General features: G+C 42.3%; 1 protein-coding gene across 6 annotated transcripts in view; it reads right to left on the bottom strand.

Annotated features, from left to right (window-relative positions):
• Window positions 1-2,023: 2,023 nt before the first annotated feature.
• The window catches only part of SIK3 (SIK family kinase 3), a 273,189-nt gene continuing 255,451 nt past the window's right edge, over window positions 2,024-19,761 (bottom strand). For 2 of the 6 annotated variants that reach the window (XM_074304181.1, XM_074304183.1), the window contains 8 exons: window positions 19,666-19,751; window positions 19,015-19,124; window positions 18,286-18,616; window positions 16,791-17,509; window positions 6,355-6,518; window positions 5,448-5,580; window positions 3,012-3,182; window positions 2,024-2,260 (listed from right to left, as the gene is read on the bottom strand). In XM_074304181.1, coding sequence (XP_074160282.1) covers window positions 3,025-3,182; window positions 5,448-5,580; window positions 6,355-6,518; window positions 16,791-17,509; window positions 18,286-18,616; window positions 19,015-19,124; window positions 19,666-19,751 — 1,701 coding nt within the window. In that variant the 3' untranslated portion in view covers window positions 2,024-2,260; window positions 3,012-3,024. Of the gene's footprint in view, window positions 2,261-3,011; window positions 3,183-5,447; window positions 5,581-6,354; window positions 6,519-6,938; window positions 7,105-16,790; window positions 17,690-18,285; window positions 18,617-19,014; window positions 19,125-19,665; window positions 19,752-19,761 lie in introns of those variants that run through there. The other 4 variants (XM_074304180.1, XM_074304178.1, XM_074304179.1 and 1 more) reach the window with 3 other exon arrangements.

Genomic DNA, 19,761 nt, shown 5'->3' with positions numbered 1-19,761 from the left:
CTAGATTATTAGTTGTAAGTGCCCCACAAAAAAAAAAAATAGCGGACTAAAGGTCTTCTGACTGCAACTTGGGTCTGGTGGTGGGTTTTGTTAAAATCTTTTTTTCTTTTCCCTTTTTCAGTCCAACATAAATGAGGAAGAAAAAAAAATACTTGTGACATTTCCAAATAACAGAAGTAAATAGCAAAGTATATTAATATACATTCAACATATACTGCGCGTATTGGTTACTACAATACAAAGCAATGATTTAAAAAAAGTGTGGTATAAGAGATGGCACGATTAATAAACTCACTGGCTTTTATCTGGATTTGCTAGAGGGTAGCAGTTTGCTCTCCCAGAAATACAGTATCATGTAAACAAAACAGTGGGGATAGGGAAAGGGGAGTGAGGAGGAGAGGGACTTCGAGAGAGAGAAACAGATATGATTAAAAGTTGAACGCTTTCAGTGTTTTCTTGGTACCTTCCTGCTGGGCAGGCAAAGAAGTCACCAATTAAGAGTAGAGACTGGGATCTCACTACGGACAGGTCAAAGACTCGGGACGGGGAGAGACCCAAAGCAGCTCCCCATGCTGGAGGAATTCATCGGTGGGAGACCTTACTCGGGCTCCAGCGTGTCCAACGTTCGTTTTCCGACTGAAGACTGATTCAGTGCTGGCTAAAGGTGTGTGTGGGCAGGGGCCGAGGTTTGTGCTCTGAGGTGGGAGTGAGGAGAGGTAACCTGTCAGCAGCATGCAGCGGCCATGCTGGTCTCACATTTCCTTCTGTGCAAATTCAAGAAAAATTCTTAGGAGATTAAGGATGTTTTTGTCTTCTTTTCCCCCAGGGAAAAAATAAAAGGATCTAGAGTCAAGTCTCATTAACCCACCCCCCTCGCAAAAAAAAAATCCTCAACAACTAATGTTCAAAAGGAGACGAGTCCACACATTCTCCCAGCCCCCGCCAGCGGAGAAGGCTTTGGTTTCTAATAGTAAAGTACAGACAAGAGGAGGAGGACAGACGAGAGTCATGGTGTATGTACTGCATCTGCAAGGGGGAAGGAGACCACGACATGTGTCACTGGCACCAGTAAGAAGTGCTCACAATTACAGTGTCATTAAAAGGAAATAAAATACTTTTGAACAAAGGTGCAAGTCACAATTCAAATAGAACAGAATCTAGTTAAACATTTCTCTTTTAAACAGAAATTCTTTTTGTCTTTATTAATAATAATAAACAATAATAATAATAATAATAACAATAACAACATTTACCAAAAACAATTCCTACATGATCAAGAAGAAAAAGGGGACTGAGGATGGGAGTAAGGAGGGATCCAAAAGAACCTCCTGTTCTTGCTGTGGCAAGGAGGCTGGAGGGAGGGCAAAGTTTGAAAGGAAAAGGTAAATATTTATGTATATACATATATATGCATATGTATATGTATATATGTGTATATACACACACAGAGATATATATATATATATGGAAAAACAATTCTTTTAGAGCAATTTAAAAAAAAAAAGATGCCACAAAAACCAGATTGCACCACTCTTGGGTGTTCTGTCTGTGGGTAGAAGGGATGGTTTACCAAGGCAACCAGCTCTGGAGGTGACAAGAGGGGTTCTGTGTGCCACAAACATGCCCCCCTAAAGAAGGGGAAGTGAGACTTATCTTGCTTCAGGCTACTCCCAGCCTCAATACTAAGATTTGAGTAGGGCTTTGGCTTTCTGTTAATAGCCTGCCAGACTGGGCAAATCTTTTCAGCAGATCTCAGCAGGGAAAACTCATAGGGTCCCGGTTGAGGGTCTCTTAAACTTTGTTTATTGCTTGCCAATGCTAGATTCCACCCTATTCCCCCATTGCATCCATTCCCTGACGTGTAGACTGTAGAGGCGGCTGCCCTCCAACGATGCTGGCAAGGATGAGGGGGCTTCTTGGAGGACTGCTTTGGGTGGTGGCTCAGAGACCCTAGGCGTCCATCCACACCCCAATCATTTCTCCTGTCTAGAGCCTCCAAAGAAAACACAAAACTCAAATGCACTTTTGCCAAAAGCGGAGAACTCTCATTTCCCATTTATTTCCTTGGCGGCTCGATCATACAGGCAAACATGGTAGAACACCCTCTGAACCCCAAGGAACAGCACACTGATGGACTGGATAGGAGGAAAGGAGCTGTGATAGTCCAGCTGGGCAAAAATACAATGGCGATTTGGCGCGATGCTGCTAGATACTGTGGGTTTAAAATGAATTTTTTTTATTCCCAAGCTGTACATAAAACCTGCAACAGAGAAGAAACAAAGAAGAATCAGTGTTTGGTGTAGGAGCCTGACATCAGTGGGCTCTGTGTCCACAGTGCTGACCTTGGGGTGTAGGCGCCCCTGTTCTTGTTATGATTCTAACAGACACCACTGGTGATCTTCCCCAAATCTCAGCTCACTCCTGCTGTCTCCATACAGAAGCACAGACTAATAACATTCTCTGCCCCTGTTCAAGGCAAACTGTTCCACCCAACATGTCTCATTCTTTTAAACTTCTGTATCTGGACAGATGCCATTTCCCTGGCATGAAGTAGAATTCCTCCCCGCTGTCTCCAAGCTTCTCTAGATATGACCTATCTTCCAAGGCAGGGACCACCTCCAATTAAGATGGCGGTCAACCTCCTCTTCTAGCTATACATCCTTCATTTAGAACTTAGCATTTCCTAATCTCAATCCTAAGTTGCTATATCCAAGTGCCTGTATTTTGCTTCACCCTAGCCAGCAATAAGCAGGTAAAGACAGTGCTTACTCTATTCTGTATCCCCCATAGCACTTAATACGATGGTGGGTGCCTTGTAAGTGTTCAAATATTTGCTGGTTGATTTTGAGAAGACTGAGAGCCTGTAAGAGCCATGAAGAAAGCTAGGGCAGGTCCACCATGAAGGAGGAGGAGTTATTTCATTTGAAGAGAATCCAGTAAACCTTTGCCAACCCCTCGGGGAGTGGGAGGGTGGCCAGTGCTGATGCTGACCTGGTCAGAATGATACTCACATCTCGCTTCTGGTTACACCCCAGCCTGCTCCATGCTGAAGGAGACCTCTGGATGCTTGTAGCTCAGTAGAATGTCTGTAATACATGTAGATGGATAACAAGAGTTGTGTAAGTGCTGGTTGCCGTCGCTCAGCTCTGAGGGCTCTTGACCTTCCAAACTCTCTCTACAGCCTGAAAGACCAAAAGGAACATTTGAGATTGGCTATGAGGAAGGACAAGGAAAAAGGACCCTTTATTTGGGACCCAGGAATTTATTTCCCACAACTAGGACCTCTGAAGACCTTTAAAGAGCGAGCCAGACTGAAGATTTAGGCCTGTGTTCTGAGGATTGTGAGCATTTTTTCTACTCCTTTGGCATTAAAAAGATCTCTCCAAATCAAAAGCCTGGTGTCTACACATCTAACTAAGTTGGCAAAAAGCTGTCATTTTAGAAAAAAGATAGTACTATTTTTCAAGACAGAAAGAAAAAGGTGTGTCTAGGGCCACACTGGTCAAATTTCTTATTGCTTTTAAGACCTTCTTGGTATCATACTTGTTTGTGCACAGCTTTTACTCCTTCCTAAGCCATAGACTCTTTGAAGGGAAGAACCATCTATTCCCAAAAGTAGGAAAGTATCCACTGCAATCATTACTCAGATAATCTCGAATGGGCTCTTGGGCTATCTTCCCACCTTTCTCTGATTTCACCCTCCCATTCGCCACACCACATCAGCATTTTTGTAACTTTTCCAAACCTTCTCAAGCCTCCCAACTTCTCTGCTGAATATTCCTCACCTCATCTCAGTAAAAATGGAGACCATTTGCTGAGAGCTCTCCCTTCTCCCTTCCTCTTGCTCCTCAGTTATCTTTATTTCCCCTTTCTCACAGGAAGAGGTGGCTATTCTCCTTGCCCAGGCAAACTTCCTTAACATATTCTCTTGATCGGATCCCCCCAGACTGCCCCCCCCATCAGATCTGTTCTCTCCCTATCTACTGAATGCTTCCCTACTGCCCATTCACATGCCCATTCTTAACAAACAGAATCCTTTTACTTAGGCCATCCAGGGCATCACTCTGGTGACTAAACTCTTTGAGAAAGCTGTCCAGAGTGGGGGCCTCCACATTCTTGCCTCTCTCTGGCATTCTCCACAGTTTGGGTCTGTCTTAGAACTGAAGCTTCTCTCTCCAAAGTCTCCAGGACCCCCTGCATCACCAAGGCCAAGGGCCTCCTCTCCACTGCACTCCTTTCTGACTTCCCTCCCGGGTCCCTCTTCTCTTGGAGGCCCTCCTCTCTTGGTTGTCAGGATGATGGTCTCTCCCGCTTCTCTCACATTTCTCTCTGTTGGGGCCACATCCGGATCATGCTCATCAACCACAAGGGTCCTCTAAGGCTCTGTTCTGGGCTCTCTCCTCTTCTCACTCTATACTCTCTGGTGTGGTGATGTTACAATGACATCACCAAATCATTTTTATGTGGGTGATTCTCAAATCTATTTATTCAGCTCAAGGGGCAAGGTGATGCACTGGGCCTGCAGTCAAGAAGAATTGGGGGGCAGCTAGGGGGCACAGTGGATAGAGCACTAGCCCTGAAGTCAGGAGGACCTGAGTTCATATGTAACCTCTGACACTTAACACTTCCTAGCTATGTGACCCTGGGCAACCCCAACTGCCTCAGGGAAGAAAAAAAAAGAAGAATTGAGTTCAAATTTAGCCTGAGATCCTTACTAGCTGTGTGGCCCTGGCCAAGGCAACTAACCACTATCTGCCTCAGTTTCCTCAAATGTAAAATGGGGATATTAATAGATACTACTTCTTAGAGTTGTGAAGATCATGTAAGATAATATTAATGCTAATGCAGTGCCTGACACATAGCAGGTGCTTAACAAATACTCATTTCCTTTCTCCTTCCCTTCCTTCTTTCTTTCCTTCCTTCCTCCCTCTTTCCCTCTTTCTTCTCTCCTCCTTCCCCCTCCCTCTCCCTTCCTTCCTCCCTCCTTCAGACCATATCTGGACTGTGCATTCTCCAGCTGATGTTACTTCCTGGGCCTGAGCCTGAGTCTCTGAGTCTGAGAGAGGGGGCCTTGCTGAAAATGGAGAGAGGTATTTATCTAGGTCTAGAATAGCATTCTTGATAACAACTAATAATGACCAAATAACATATTTATATGTTCCCTCACAATAAATCTGAGAAGATAATGCAAATATGATCACTCCAATTTATCGAGCCAGGAACTGAGACCAGAAGAGGTTGAATAGTTTGTCAAATGCAGAGAGCTACAAGCAGAGGATCAGGGACAGTGACCCGGTTCCCCTCCTGTCTCCAAGCTTACCATGACTTTCCAGGTTGTCCTGGTTGGAGCTCTACCTCATGGCCATATCATACCAAGGAGAGAGCCAGGATCTTGACCTTCTTCTCTCCCACCCACCAGATCATACTCTGCCCCAGGAGCCCCTTACCCTCACTTTCCCTGTCCTGGAGTTGCTGGCTCCCCATGAGGGAAGACTGACTGAGGACGGCATCAGACATCCGAGCAGAGCTGAGTGCTTTTCCAGCCATGAGACTCATTCCAGGCAAGTTGTCCAGCTGCACCTGCAGAAGGCAAGGATCCAGGTACATGAAAGCTACTAGAAAAGACTAGCCCTGGCCTGTGGGTACTGAGAGAGCCTGGGGCGCTACCCTCCAGCCACACTGCTCCTCGTGCTCAAGCAAACACAACAGGAGGGTGGGGGTCTTCCATCCAGACTTTCAGACTTTTTTTGCCCATTGACCACCCACTGTTGGTAATGACAATTCACATTTACATTGCTCTTTGATGGTTTCAAAGAACTTTTGAAGGTAATATTATCAGTTCCAATTTACGGCCATGGTCACAATGGTGGGACCTGCATGCAAATTTCCAAAGCCCCAGCACAGTGCTCTTTCCATTTTATCTGAGGGTCCCTGAAGAGGTTGTCACAGGATGAGATTGGGAAAAGCCCTCTTAAATATGGTTTCTCTAAAGTCAGACCTCTCCGACCCAAATCATGCTAAGAATTTGCTTCTACAAAGGAAACTGGATGGTTACAATTACTTAGTCTAAAGCTGTGAGTTCAAATCTAGCTAAATGGACAAACTCCAGGTGGTTCTCGGAAGGTTCTCTAGGGAGGGGACCCAAGCACCCCGTGGAGCTCAGGGTGGTCAGGCCAAAGCCTGGGTGAAACAAATAACCCTTATGCCCTCGGCCCAGAATTTGGGAGATGGAGCTCAGAACGCCATATTCCCTTCCTACAGGGGCCAGATGAGGCTGGTTGGCAGCGGAGGAAGCCGGACGCTGCTAACCACCTCTTTTCAGGTTTCCAAGAGACTTTCAGGACACCAACATACATAAGCATCATCGCTGTTCTGGATAGTGTGATGTCTCTGCAGGGTCCGGGGCCTGTGATGCTCACTGACGGGGGAGCGTGATGAGTAACCCAACCCATTATGATCAGGCAGCTCCATAGCTTGTCCAGGAGAACTTCTGTCCATACAGTTCCCTATGACAGATTCTAGGGAGACAGCAAAAGAGAGGGTCAGCCGAGCTATAGTTCCTCCCCCTCACACAAGCCTCCCAGATCACAAGCTCCTAACCTAGGATAAGGTAATAGCGAACAATGCATATATCTGAATAAAACATTAGTTGAAGACACCCAACTAACCCACAGAATTGCTGGGAGGGAAACTAGGCTTTGACTGGCCTTCATTTCCCAAAAGGGACTGGTTACCTTTTCCCTAGAAGAGAGCCTGTAGGAGGACATCACAAAATGTCAGAACTAGGGCTTCCCAAGGCCACTGAATCCCACCCTCTCATTTTACAGATAAACTGTATGCCAAAGGAGATTAAATGATTAGTCTGAGCTCAGGAAATTAAACCCAAGTTTTCAATTTTCTGTTTAGTTCTATGTCTGTTGTGCTATGCTAATGCTTACCCATTAATCTGGTTTGGATTATTCTAAAAGTCAGTGATTCCATGACCTGAGGATCCGGCTCCAGAGTTGAAGAGGGATAGCTGGTAAAAATACATTTCTCTGTTCTCAGGGACAATCAGGAAGACTCTTGTGTTGATGGAAGAATGCCTGGATATTCCTTTAGTTTCTACCGTCATAAAACTTAAATATTGTATTTGTTTTAAAAGGTTAGATTCCTATGACAGGTGTGAGGTCTTTTCTCTGAAGAATTAACTCCACCCAATGGGCTAATACTTTTTAACTTTCATATGAAATTATACTGATTTCATCAGTGAGTTCTCTACCAATCCCAGCTAGGATTGAGGGGATAGTTTGTTGCTGGAGGAACAAGGAGGTTAAACAGTAGGATGCAATACCAATTTCCTCCTAATTCTCTATTTCAAATAAAACGGGTGGGATAGGGTGTGGAAAATCTACCTTAATTCTAAACCAGCAGCGTCATATAGTTATTTGATCAGTGTAAGTGACAAATGGTAAAGGTTGCGGTCCATTAAAACATAAGGTCCTTGAAAGCTGAAACAGTTTTTGTCTTTCCTTTGTATCCCAAGTGCCTAAATAATACCTGGCACCTAGAAAGCATTTAAGAAATGCCTGTCAATTGATTATCAGAAGCCATTCATTTGAATCAGGTTAGGGGTTAAACTAGGCGACCTTTTAAGGTCCTAAATCGGCAAGTCAGTTGTCCTCTCTAGGCACGAGCTTTTTAATCTTAAAAATGTAGGAAGTGAACTACAGAATTTCTAGTGTCCTTTTAGTTTTAAATCATATAATGTCTTCCATAGGATCATGGCCCCTACAATTCTAAATGCCTGGGTTTCTCTAATAGCAGGGTACTAGAGAGGTGGCACTGGAAAATACCAGTTACAAATGCAGTTAATGATACGAAAATCATCTTGAAAAATAACACAGTGGAGAAAAACTGAAAGAGATAAACTCCCAGCTAACCTCTATTCAAATTCAGTTAAAAAAGCATCATCAAATGTCTACTATGTGCAGTCGCCATACACAAATAAAGCTGATTATACAATTCAGTTTGTGTTAATAAGAGGTTCATTTGTAAAACATTACATGCTACATAAGTGAGTTGCTTATAGCTAGTTTTTTCTGTAAAGGTATCAGGAGTTGGAATGGGGGAGAAGATGGAAGAGGATGCGTTTGGGAGAGAAAAAAAAAATTAAAAAGTTATTAAGGGGGAAAAAAGCACAAATTGTGCTACATAATCAAACAGTCCCTCAGCTTAGGCACAGTCAAGAGACTCCAAACAAAGCAAGCCCCTAGATGTGGCCCAACACTGGACGTGTGAATCTGGAAACTTTCCTGTTTTGCACTGCCAACAAACAACTCTGCCGCAATACGCTGTATTTGAATAGCAGTTCTTATTTTCCAGAGTCTGCTTATTTTTGGTCTCAGGAAAAGGCAAGTAGAGATGTTCAGGACTTGACAAGTGAGGAAACAGAGTAAACAACGTGCCTGACACCACAAGCTAGCTTATGGAACAGTCCATTCTCCTGGCCCAGCTACGTTTTTCTTTTCCATTATCTCTCACTGCCTTACACAGATGACTTCTACCTGTTGAATCCCAAGTTCTTAGGCCAAAGGGCTATTACTGTTAGTGCCAGCTTATAGAAAAAAAATCCAAGAGAACCAGCTGAATCGTAGGAGCCTGATCCAGTGAGAGAAGAGCTAGTGATATATTTGCAAATGAGCAGAATATTTCTGATATTTTAGTTTTCAGGAGACACATGCACATACAAAACCACAAACACACACAGACACACACACACATACACACACATTATCCAAGATGGTGCTTTACTAGAGTAAGCAAACAAACAACCAGGCTCTCTATGTTCAACCCTGAGAACGATTAGAGGGGCTGGCATGAATTTTCTGTGCCTGGCAACTGGGAATATAAATAAGAGTGGGTGGTTTTTTTGGTGGGGAGGAAGAACATCAAACCTTGGGAAAACAGTCCCCATCAAACCAAAGCTGATAAGGCTTCCTGGAAAATTACTGAGAGGTCAAAAGATAAAAATATTAACTAATAAGGGGGAATGAAATTTGAACCCTAAGCCAATCAATAACTGTTTATTAAGAGCACTCTCTGAAGCAGCTTCTATCCTAGAGGAGTTTACATTCTCTCAGGGGAGATAACACGTGTTTCTAGAAGCAAATACAAGATAGACAGAGTAAATATGAGGTAATTCTCTAAGAGAGAAGACCCTTGGCTGGGAGGCTCAGGAAAGGTCTCAGGTAGAATGAAGGAATTGTCCCAGAAGGAGGAAGACACTAGTTCAAACTCTGCCTTGGGCAGGACTCTGGATAAGTCATTTCACCCCCCTTTGCCTCAGTTTCCATATCTGTGCACTCTAGAGCTGTTGTGAGAATCCAGATGAAGTAATAATTGTAAAGTTCTTGGCACAGTATCTGACACAGAGCAAGTTAAAAATATATATATATATATATATATATATATATAATATATATATGTGAGGGTGAGGTAAATGTAACTGCAATGAGGAGGCAAGCCTGGGGCCCCCTTCGGGGGAGGTGTGCAGACTGAGACAAACCATTCTGCCGCAGACATCCCATAAGCTCTGGTGATGCAGAACTGGGGCCATCCCAGGACAAGAGAGCGCTGGGAGATGAGCAAGTCACCATCCTTTTAGAAAGGATTCTAAAGACTTTCTAGTGAGAAAGTTCAAGGCAAAGCCAGAGAGGTTGAGAGATGGATGATAATAGGGCACTGAAGTCAGGCAGGTGGGAAAAATGAGAGAGTGAAATCCTGAAAACTCCAAGCAGAGAGAGCATCCAAGGAAGGGAGGGCAACAATGTCAGATGTAGAGAGGTGAAGAAGGAAGAGGGTTGAGAAAAGGCCCACAGGTCTGCAATTAAGACAATGGTGACTTTGAGGGAGTAGTTTTTGTTTACTGATGAAGTAATTACAAAGGGTGGAGGGAGAAGTGAAGACAGAAATGGGAGAGAGTGCACATAGAGAGCGTTTTCTAGGCAACTGGCTGTGGAAGGGAAGAGATATTTAGGACTTGAGGCAATGCTAGGACCAATCGAGGATTTCTTAAGGATGGACAATAAGTGGCACCAAAGGACCCTTGGATAACTAGGGAATAAAGATGAGAAAGAGAAGGAATGACTAAAAGTGATCATGAGAAGATAAACTTAACATTAAGAAGGCTGTTCACGTTTGGTTTTAAGACAAGTTTGGGATTAACTTTTTTCTGTTGTTCTTTCCATGATTTCAAAGATCATTGAGGCAAAGGCAAAATTTTTAAATAAAGGAAAGTGGCCTATGGAGTACCATGGCAGGGATTTGCCTTAGCAGAAGTGTGAACAGGCAAAGGTTGAGATGATCAGGAGGTGACCACACAAGGGAAAAAATGACTGGTTGGCCTAATTCCACTTGAGAAATCACTCTACAGACCACCCACCTAGTGTAGTAGCTGGGACAGCTTGCACAATATCCTGTTGCATCTGTCAATGTTGACTTGTCTTTATTCATTTGCAGACTCTTCAAAGCTGCTCTGACCAAGGGTATGACATGGGTACTTAACCCTTTTAAAGGCTATAAGTGAAGTCTAATTTGTCACTATTTTTTCTTGCACCGAGTCCGGTGATTTATCCAAGATACTGTTTATATAAAAAGAGAATGTGGCTTCTTCTAAAAAATGACAAGCTGGCAAAATCACCAAGTGAACTAATAATAAGCACAAGATATAGAAATATGTAATGCAGTGTATGTATGTAATACATCCCCAGAGAGGTATACTGAAAAGTACTGTTTGCCTACCCTTTTAGAAAGGTATCTTCTAAATACCTTCTTATACTTTTGAGGAAGTTCACACACTCACAGAGATGGAAGCCACCTCAGAAATCTTCTAGTTCAATTCATGCCTGCATAGGAACTTCTCTACAACACTGTGACAAATGGTCACCTCACTGGGGAACTCATTCCTTCCTGAAACTGCTCATTCCACTTCTGGATAGGTCTATTAGAAACTTATACTTAATTCTTATACTGAAATATAATTTGAATCTCATCTTCTACCTAAGGCTCGTGATGCTACCCACTGAGGTCATTCAGAGAAAGACTAAACCTCCTCCCACATGACAGTATTCCATATCATCTATCTTATTGGATCTTTATAATTGGAAATGTAATCAAAAAGAAAGTCTTTGAGCCAAGAAATAAACAAGTAGTGTTCTGATGGATCATTCTGCCCCTTTGACACAGGTGGCAGGTGCCTGTTTCAACGTAATTACTCTTCCAGAGTGATGGCTCAGAGATAGAGAAAGGAATTCATGTCATCCCATTGACCAGGCAATGGAACCCATTGTAATGGGTTTGCTTGTTTTTTTAAAAAGCATTTTATGTTTTGAAGGGATCACCATTGTGAGATTTTCCAAAATAAATAGGAGTTAACTTCAATCTATACATATATATTATAAATCTGAGAATGGGATTATTAAAAACTAAAGATAACTACTGCTTTTCAAGGCCTTGAATGTACCAGACTCCAGGTTTATATAACAAAACTCTGATCCATAAAACAGTGTCACTGTTGTAAAAGGAATAAGGTGACCTGCATCTAGATAGGCAAACACTGTCTAGAAGTAAAGTGGAAAGGGAAGGAAAACGAAGAACACCAAAAGGGTGTTTGAGAATAGATTAGGTAGAGAAAATAACTAGAAGCTGAGGGATAGGAGGATGGCTTGGGTCAATGGCTAGAAGGGTAAGAGAGAACTTGGGATTTGTAGTTGGTGCCAGTGAGACAAGTTACTAAGGGAGGTGTCTACTAAGACACCAGTTATGCCTAGAAGCTAATGGGGTAGAAACTGAGACTAATATAGAAAAGGATCTAAATCCTTTATACATCAAAAGAGAAAACTAAAGACAAAAAGCTCGACTAGAAGAAGAGGGGAAAAAAGGTGAGGTAGTCAAAAGGACTCCAACTCCGTAAAATTAGAGGAAGAACAATGAATTGAGAGAAAATTACTGGCAGGGGAAGACTTGAAAAAGATTATTAGCACTTTAAACCAGTGCCAAGAGAATTGAAGAACATGAACTGTACTCAAGACATCTTAACAGGATACAGTGTGGACTCTGAAATTCATGGAATCTTAGGGTTGGTTGGGACCTGAGGTCATTTACAACCTCCTTGCAGGTAGTTAATCAGCTGCTAGTTGAACCTTTACACCAACAACGATCTCATTATTTCATAAGGCATCCACAACTCTAGTTGCTAGAAAGTTCTTCCTGGTATTGAGTTGGAATCTTTCAGTCAGTTCTATCCACCTGTGCTAGGTCTGCCCACTCTCTGGAGCCATCCAGCTTTTCAAAAAGTCTTTCATACCTGCTCTTCAAAGTCACTTAGGGTCCTTTATTTCTGTTTCCCTTCAACTAAAGCTGTCTATAATCATTGCCTCCACTTCTAACACTCTTGTCTAAATCTTTTGCAATCTGGTTTTTGACCTCATTATTAGCTGGAACTGCTCTGTCCAAAGTCTCCAGTGATCTAATCTAATGGTCTCTTTCTTGATCCTTATTTTTCTTGACCTCTCAAAAATACCTGATCCTGTGAAGTGCCTTATCTCCTAAGAGCTCTATTCTCCAGGTTTTCCTGACTGTTCTTTCCTGGTCGTCCTGTCTCACCGCCCCTTCCGAGTTGCTTTTAATATATCTTCATGTAATGCCCCCAAAATTTGAGTGTGCTGCAAGGTTGTGTCACACGGGTTGTTCTCCTTGCTCCTTATACGATCCCTTGGTGACCCCATCATCCTATCAGCTCCTACTGGTTCAATTATCATCGTCATCAATCAAATGATTCCAGATCCATTTCTCCACCAATGTCTGTAATGAGCTCTACTCCTGAATCATCAAAGGTTTACTGAATATTTTTAACTGAATGCTCATAGGACTTCAAACTCCATATGTCTAAAACAAAACTCGCTTCTTCTAAACTTCTCCATCACTGCCAAGATCACCACCATCCTCCTAGTCATTTAATTTAGAACTTGCATGTCATACTCAACTTTACTTTGTTGCCTCATAGTTACCCAAATCAAGATCAATCAGTTGTGGAATCTTGCAATTTATTTCTCTATAATATCTCCCTCATGTGTGTCTTTTTTCCAATCAGAGCCCAACCCTATGTCAAGCCCTTATTCACCTCTTTCCTGGATTAGTACACTAATGGGTCATTCTGCTCTAAATCTTTTCCTACTCCAATTCATTTTCCACACAACTGCCAAAGTAATTTCCCCAAAGGGGTACATCTGACCATGTCACCTTCCTGTTCTCCACTCAATAATTAAGTCTAGGAGTTAACATATAAGATCCTTTGGCATTTAAAACTCTTTACAATTTTACCCCTTCTTTTCTTTCTCTCTTTCTTATATTTTATTATTTTCTTCAAGCTCTACAACCCATTTATAACAGCCTAATTGTTATATCTTGTACTAGATATTCCAAATCCCATCTCCATGTGTGGAATGCTATCTCCTCAACCAACCTCTGATCTGACTCTTAGAATCCTGGCCTTTCTTGTAGACTCATCTTAAATATACCCTTTTTAGGAGGCCTCTCCTGGTCCCCCCACATTCTAGTGCCCCTTTTCTATGGTTGCCTTCCATTTACTCTCTCTTCATCTTGTGTATTCTGACTTACAAATGTTATCTCCTTACATTAGAAGGTAAGCTATTTGAGGGCAAGGATTATGATGATGATGATGATGATGTATAACCTAGTGCTTCAAGCAGTCTTTTGACAGACAGAAAACACTTTTACTGAAGCATTGTTTATTGACAGATTTATTTTTTTCTCCAGTCTAAAAATCCCCAGCTTTCTTAGCTGTGCCTAAGGAAGCATGATTTCCATATCTACTACTCTTTTGGATGAAATCAGTTTATCAGTGTTTCTCTCAAAAAGTGGTTCTGGGAACTGACAATAGTACTCTATGTGTCTCTGGTTCATGCAGACTACAATACCTCCAGATATGGATAATCATTGGCTGCTCATGCAGCCTTGGTCTGCATCAAATACTTTCACAGCCACGCCATAATCAGTCTTGTGACTAGTTAACTCCAATATTTTTTTTTACATGCGGTCACTTTGGCTAGAATGTATATTATTTCTACATTTGATATTTTTAAACTTAATTCCTTCACAAATTTAGTTGTATGTTTGAATGAATGGTGTATGAATCTACAGTAGACAGGAGGAAAAAATCAGAAGCTACCCAAGAAAAACAACAGAAAAAAGGTAAGGATCTGGGGACATGATTTTTGATAGCATTATCTTTTCCATTTTTATGTTTGACTAATGATAACAAAAAGTTACTGATGAGCATAGGACAGGGGCCATAAGTCTTATGTAACTAGATGAAGGCTATAACCAAAAGAGAACCTCATGTTCCAACAATAGCTAACAAGAATAAATTCTTTGTTTCTTTGTTTCTTTTTTTTTTTTTAGGCAAGAGGGGGGAAGGGATAAAGCAACTATCCTTTATAATATCAGAGAAAACACTTCTCACAAATGTCAGAAAATGACATAGTCCTGTCAAATCCTATGCTATATTTGGTGTCTAACTTTCAAATCTCTGGGTCACATCATATTTGTGTAGCACTCTATAGTTTATCCAACAATTCCAACACACATTATTCCATTTAATATTCACAACCCTATCAAGTAGACAGAAAAAAATACTGTATCCTTTTTATTGAACTCTTAATAGTTTTTAAAATCCTTTGTAACATGGCCCTAACCTATCTTTCCGACCTTGTTTTACAATTATTCCCCTTCCTGCAGTCTGTGCTCTAGCCAAAATGGCCTTCACCTATGACACACTATCTTCTGGGGCTCTGCACTGGAATTCCTGGAATATACTTCTCATCTCAGCTTCAAGCTTACCCTCTCATCCATCAAAATGCAATTCAAGCACCACTATCTACATGACCATTTTCCTGATTCTTCCCAACTGCTAACTGCCCTTCCTCCCAAATTATCTTGTATTTGCTCATTCCACATTTATTTTAATTATGTACATTTGTCTCCCTGATAGAATGTAAATTAACTGAAAATATGGATTTTTTCATTCTCTATATTTGTATCTCAAGCACAGTGCACAATGTCTGGCACATAGTAGTTGCTTAATATGTACTTCTGCACTGGTTTGTTTCTTTTTTTAAATAACTGGGAAAATTAAGGCTTAGCTAAGTTATAGTCATCCAAATTAGGAGGGATTTCAGAGGTCATCTAGCCTAAACTCTACTAAAAGCATGCAATCTCTTCTTAAAATATCCCTGATGGAGTCAAAGACCTCTAGTCGTGGGGAGCCAACTAACTCCCAGTACCATCTATTTTCTCATAAACCTCCATTAGAAAACTCTGCCTTCTATTGGGTTACAATCTGCCTCCTTATAATGACTTTCAAACTTTATCCTATGCGACAACCCTATATATATATATATATATATATATATATATATATATATATATATCTGAAAAAAATTATAATGTTCCCCCAAGCTTTTAATTTCTTTTTCCAATTAACAAGTTCTCTAGCCATAATGTCTGCCTTCCAATGTCTCTTTTGCTCGGTAGTGTATACTATATTCACTGTAGTGAATAGTATATTTTAGCTACAGTCTTACCAGGGCAGAATGAATTTCTAACCAGGGAACCTATAACCTCTCTTGATCTGGTTGCCTTATTTATGTAAACTAACCAAGGTCACATAAAGTTGCACAGTCAAAATTAGAACTGAAACAGACCTACTAACTTAGTCCACCACTTTCCACATGTTCACCATTACACTCCCCAGATCTTCTCTATAAAGTTCATTCACTTTCCTCCCTTACTATTGAACTTATTATGTCCTTTATACCTGCTAAAACCATGCTTTTGGACTGAAGAATACAGGGCTAACATACACGTTGCTCAGTATTTAAGTATTTCTACAATTTGGTTCTAACTTACCTATTCTGCCTCATTTCATACTATCTCCCTTTACATAAATTTTCATTTTGGTCAACTCTATTAGCTTTTCTTCCTCTTGCATTCACAAAGATGTTTTCCACGTTCCTTCTCATCTCCACTTGCACAAGAACTTTTCCTGATTCCTCCTACTGTTGTCACTTCCATATTAAATTGCCTTATATTTACTTATTTTTGCGTATGTTAAATCTCCCCAGTAGAATCTAAGTTCCTTGAAGGTAAAGATTACTTTATTTTTATCTTGGCAGCTCCAGAGCTGAGGATAGTATCTAATATATATCAGGTACATTATAAATAAATAAATAAACTGGGATGAAGAGAAATATATGTTGATGTCCTTCCCAAACATGTCTATGTAATGGACATTATTTAGGAAGAGAAAGTAAGAGAGCCAGTAAAGTGCATCCGTGGGATCCAGATGGGCTCTGATAATCCTTAAAGAGAAATGCTTTTTTTATCTTATGAATCAAACTGGCTCTTTGGTCCACTCCAGGCAGGAACTGAGATGGAGAGGCTCATCTTTATTATTTCTACTCCTGGCTTACTTATAAGTAAAAAAAAGAACGGAAATGAGAATTAAGCAAGGGAAAGAACTTGAATTATTTCAAACCAGTCTTTTAGTGACAGGCGTTTTCCTTGGTCTTGTCTCACCAAAGGGAAAGTTCTGAGCCTCACTATTTAATACCAAAACCTGTCTTTGGATTAGTAACACCAGAGACTACCAGGTAATCCTGACAACCAAAATCACGCCCAAGTGGGCCATGGTGGATATGCCTTCTTCTCCCGGAGGAGGGGGCTCTTACCTCTGCTGGGCACTTTATTTCTACTGAATCCAGTCACTGGCTGATGTCGATATGGATGCACCCCCATTTCCTGTGCATGGCTTACAGTTCCTAGCAAAGATTCTGGGTCTCCAGGCCCTCCTGTATTCAATAGCAGAGGGCTCTCATGGCAACCTTTGGTCAAAGTGTTTGAACTCTTACTGTCGGGAAAGCAATCCCTGGCTCCTTCACACGAGCAGTCCTCCTCCATGCTCTCTGAATGGATCAGCGCCGGCTGGTGTGCGTACCCATGAGCCGGGGTGGCCGAGGGAACCTGGGAGATACATTCTTGGGCCCTGATTTGTAAGAGATGCTGGGGGCTGGTATGGTGGTGGTGGTGGTGGTGGTGATGGTGGTGATATGAGTCAGTATTCTGATAAGGCAAAGACAAAGCCTGGCACTCTGATAGACTCTGCCCCCCTAGACCAGAAGCCAGGCTCCCAGCATCCCCCTGGTTCATATGCCTGAATAATTCTTGTAACTCCTGCTGCTGCTGTCGCTGTTGCTGCCTTTTGATGAGCTGTGCAAACTCTGCCGGAGGCAGCCGAACGTCCGAGTGGCCTGTGAGTGAGTGCCGGGGGGATAGCAGTCCTTGGAGAATGTGGGGGACCTGCTGGTGTCGTGGATAGTCAGGCGGCGTAGGGGACAGCAGAGCCTGCTGGAGTGCCGACGTGGTGTAGTGCTGTTGCTGCTGATGTGCGCTGGAAGGGAAAGTAGGGAACTGGTCGAGTGCGGGGACTTTCAGGGCTTGGGTTGGAGGAAAGCCCACTCCGGTGGATGGGCTGTAGCTGGTGGGAGAGGCCCGGGACTGGTCCGAGAACAGTTGGGGGTGTAAATGGGCCTGGTCATAATTAGCAGGGGAAAACCGATTCATGTTCAAGCTGCAAACACAAAAGACAATAAACACACAAGATCCGTGCGAGGAGTCCGAGATCTCAAAGGATAGCCCTTACCTTCCTTCAACAGGAGGTCCCTAGAAGAAGGGTTATAGGTATCATTCTCCCTCATCCATTTTTACCTTCCCATGCATGTCCTGTGCAATGGCTAAAAGGAACTAAGGAGGCTAGAAACAAATGACCAACCTTAGTAGGAGGAAGTTATCGGTTTGTTTTGAAACGTCTTCCAGATAATTAAGAAGCACTGGTTTCAAGAGAGAAAGACAGATGGGAAGGAAAGCTAGAAGAAATAGCCCAAGATTTTTGAAAAGCGTATTACCATTACGGGCTGCTGTTTTTCTTTTCTCATGCCATTTTCTCCCTTTATCTCATTAGTACCTTGACCGTGGATCACTAAACAGCTTACAAAGAACCTCCCAAGCTTCTAGAAGGCCTGACTTTAGAACACAGTGGGAGCATTTGGTCCAGGGACATAGTTCAGATTATCCCTTCGCCCTCATCATGCTGTGGGGGGAATGTGAGGAGAAGATTCTTCTCACTTTATCCTAGGCCACCTGAAAGGTGTCCCCGGAGAGCCTTACCTGTGGGCCTCTGCACTGTCGGCACTCAGTTGCTTGGACAATGGGCGGTGCCCATACGTGAGGGAGGCCATCAGGTTGGCACGGTGCTGCATCTGAATCTGACTGGCACAGGAGTTGAGGGACATGCCCCGCCCAGCTGCTGATGACCCTGGCATGTTGCTGAGCACATCGGATGGCTCTTGTACCTGGATGGTCACCTGCTGAGACTGGGCAGGTTGCTGTAGGCCCATGCAGGTCAGTGTCACATTGGGGGGAGGAGAACAGTTCCCAGGCTGCTGGAAGATTGCACTTCGGGATGGCAAGCCTTGAAACTGGGAAGAAGAGGCAGCACCTGGGGATAAGGCATCGTCTAAGTATCTAAGCAATTAGGGTAGAAGTCAGGAGAAACTGATAGACAATAAGAATCTTAGTCTGATATCATCTCAAGGCCAATTTAGGTTCTTCCCAGAAGGTTTTGAGGGGACTAACACTTTTTGTAAAAACAAATCCTTAGGGGTCTTTACACCTGAAGCCAGTCAAAACAATGACCTCTTACCTCTAATCAAAAATCTAATAGGCTGTAGAATCAAATTGAGCCAGGGAGTGGTATGCTATGGCATAAATATAATATTTCACAAAAAAGTATTATTTTTAAACAGCCACTAGAGTTCCAGGGCTTATATCTAATGAGAAATTCTATTTCTCCTTTCCACATGACACACAATGATTCTGCCCGACTCTCCCACTCACCATGAGGCTGGAGGATGTTGCTGCTGACAGGGGGAGGGCTATTACTGGGCTGCCTGAAGAGATGGTTGGTGGGGTGGCTGGGGGGAGGGCTAGAGGGCTGAATCCGTAACCTTTAAAAAGAAACACAAACAAATCTCTGAAGATTTTATCACAATCATGAAGTTGAAGTCAACCACTCAATCATTACCTTACAGACCAGCAGGTCCTTAGCTTTAAGGCTTATGATAGACACACATTATCCACAGGGTCCTTCAAACAATAACTCTCCCTAGTTTACCAGACTCCCCATAAAAGATAGTAGCAGAGTCTAAAGGAGGCCTATGTTCAGTTTCTTGTGCCAAGTCTTCAAGTTACCCATTTAGTGGGAATAAGCAAGTAGAAATAAAGCTACACAAATGGGTATGACTTCAAGGACGTGTCTAGAAGAGTGTCTTAAACATAGTAAACACTGAATAAATAATTGTTCAGTTGAATTGAAGGACTGCTCTTTGAAATTTAAACCAAATACTGTATTATTAATTTAGCTTTTAAAAATGGGAACTTTCAGAGAGAATGCCTTAGAAAGCTAGCAGCTTTCTCATGACAAATCAATTGGCCCTAAAGTTCTTTACTGTTGAGATGTCTTGGATCTAAAGCAAAAAAACATATCACCTCTGTAGCTGGTGGGTAAGAAGGGCTGGCTGGTTTTCACATGTAGCCTGAAGAGGTGGAGAAGGTTGAGGAGGACGGATACAATCCTAAAATCAG

Source organism: Sminthopsis crassicaudata, chromosome 3, assembly GCF_048593235.1.
Source record: "Sminthopsis crassicaudata isolate SCR6 chromosome 3, ASM4859323v1, whole genome shotgun sequence".
NCBI lineage: Eukaryota > Metazoa > Chordata > Mammalia > Dasyuromorphia > Dasyuridae > Sminthopsis > Sminthopsis crassicaudata.
The sequence above is the reverse complement of the archived record's forward strand: the minus strand, read 5'-3'. Positions and strand labels throughout refer to the sequence as shown.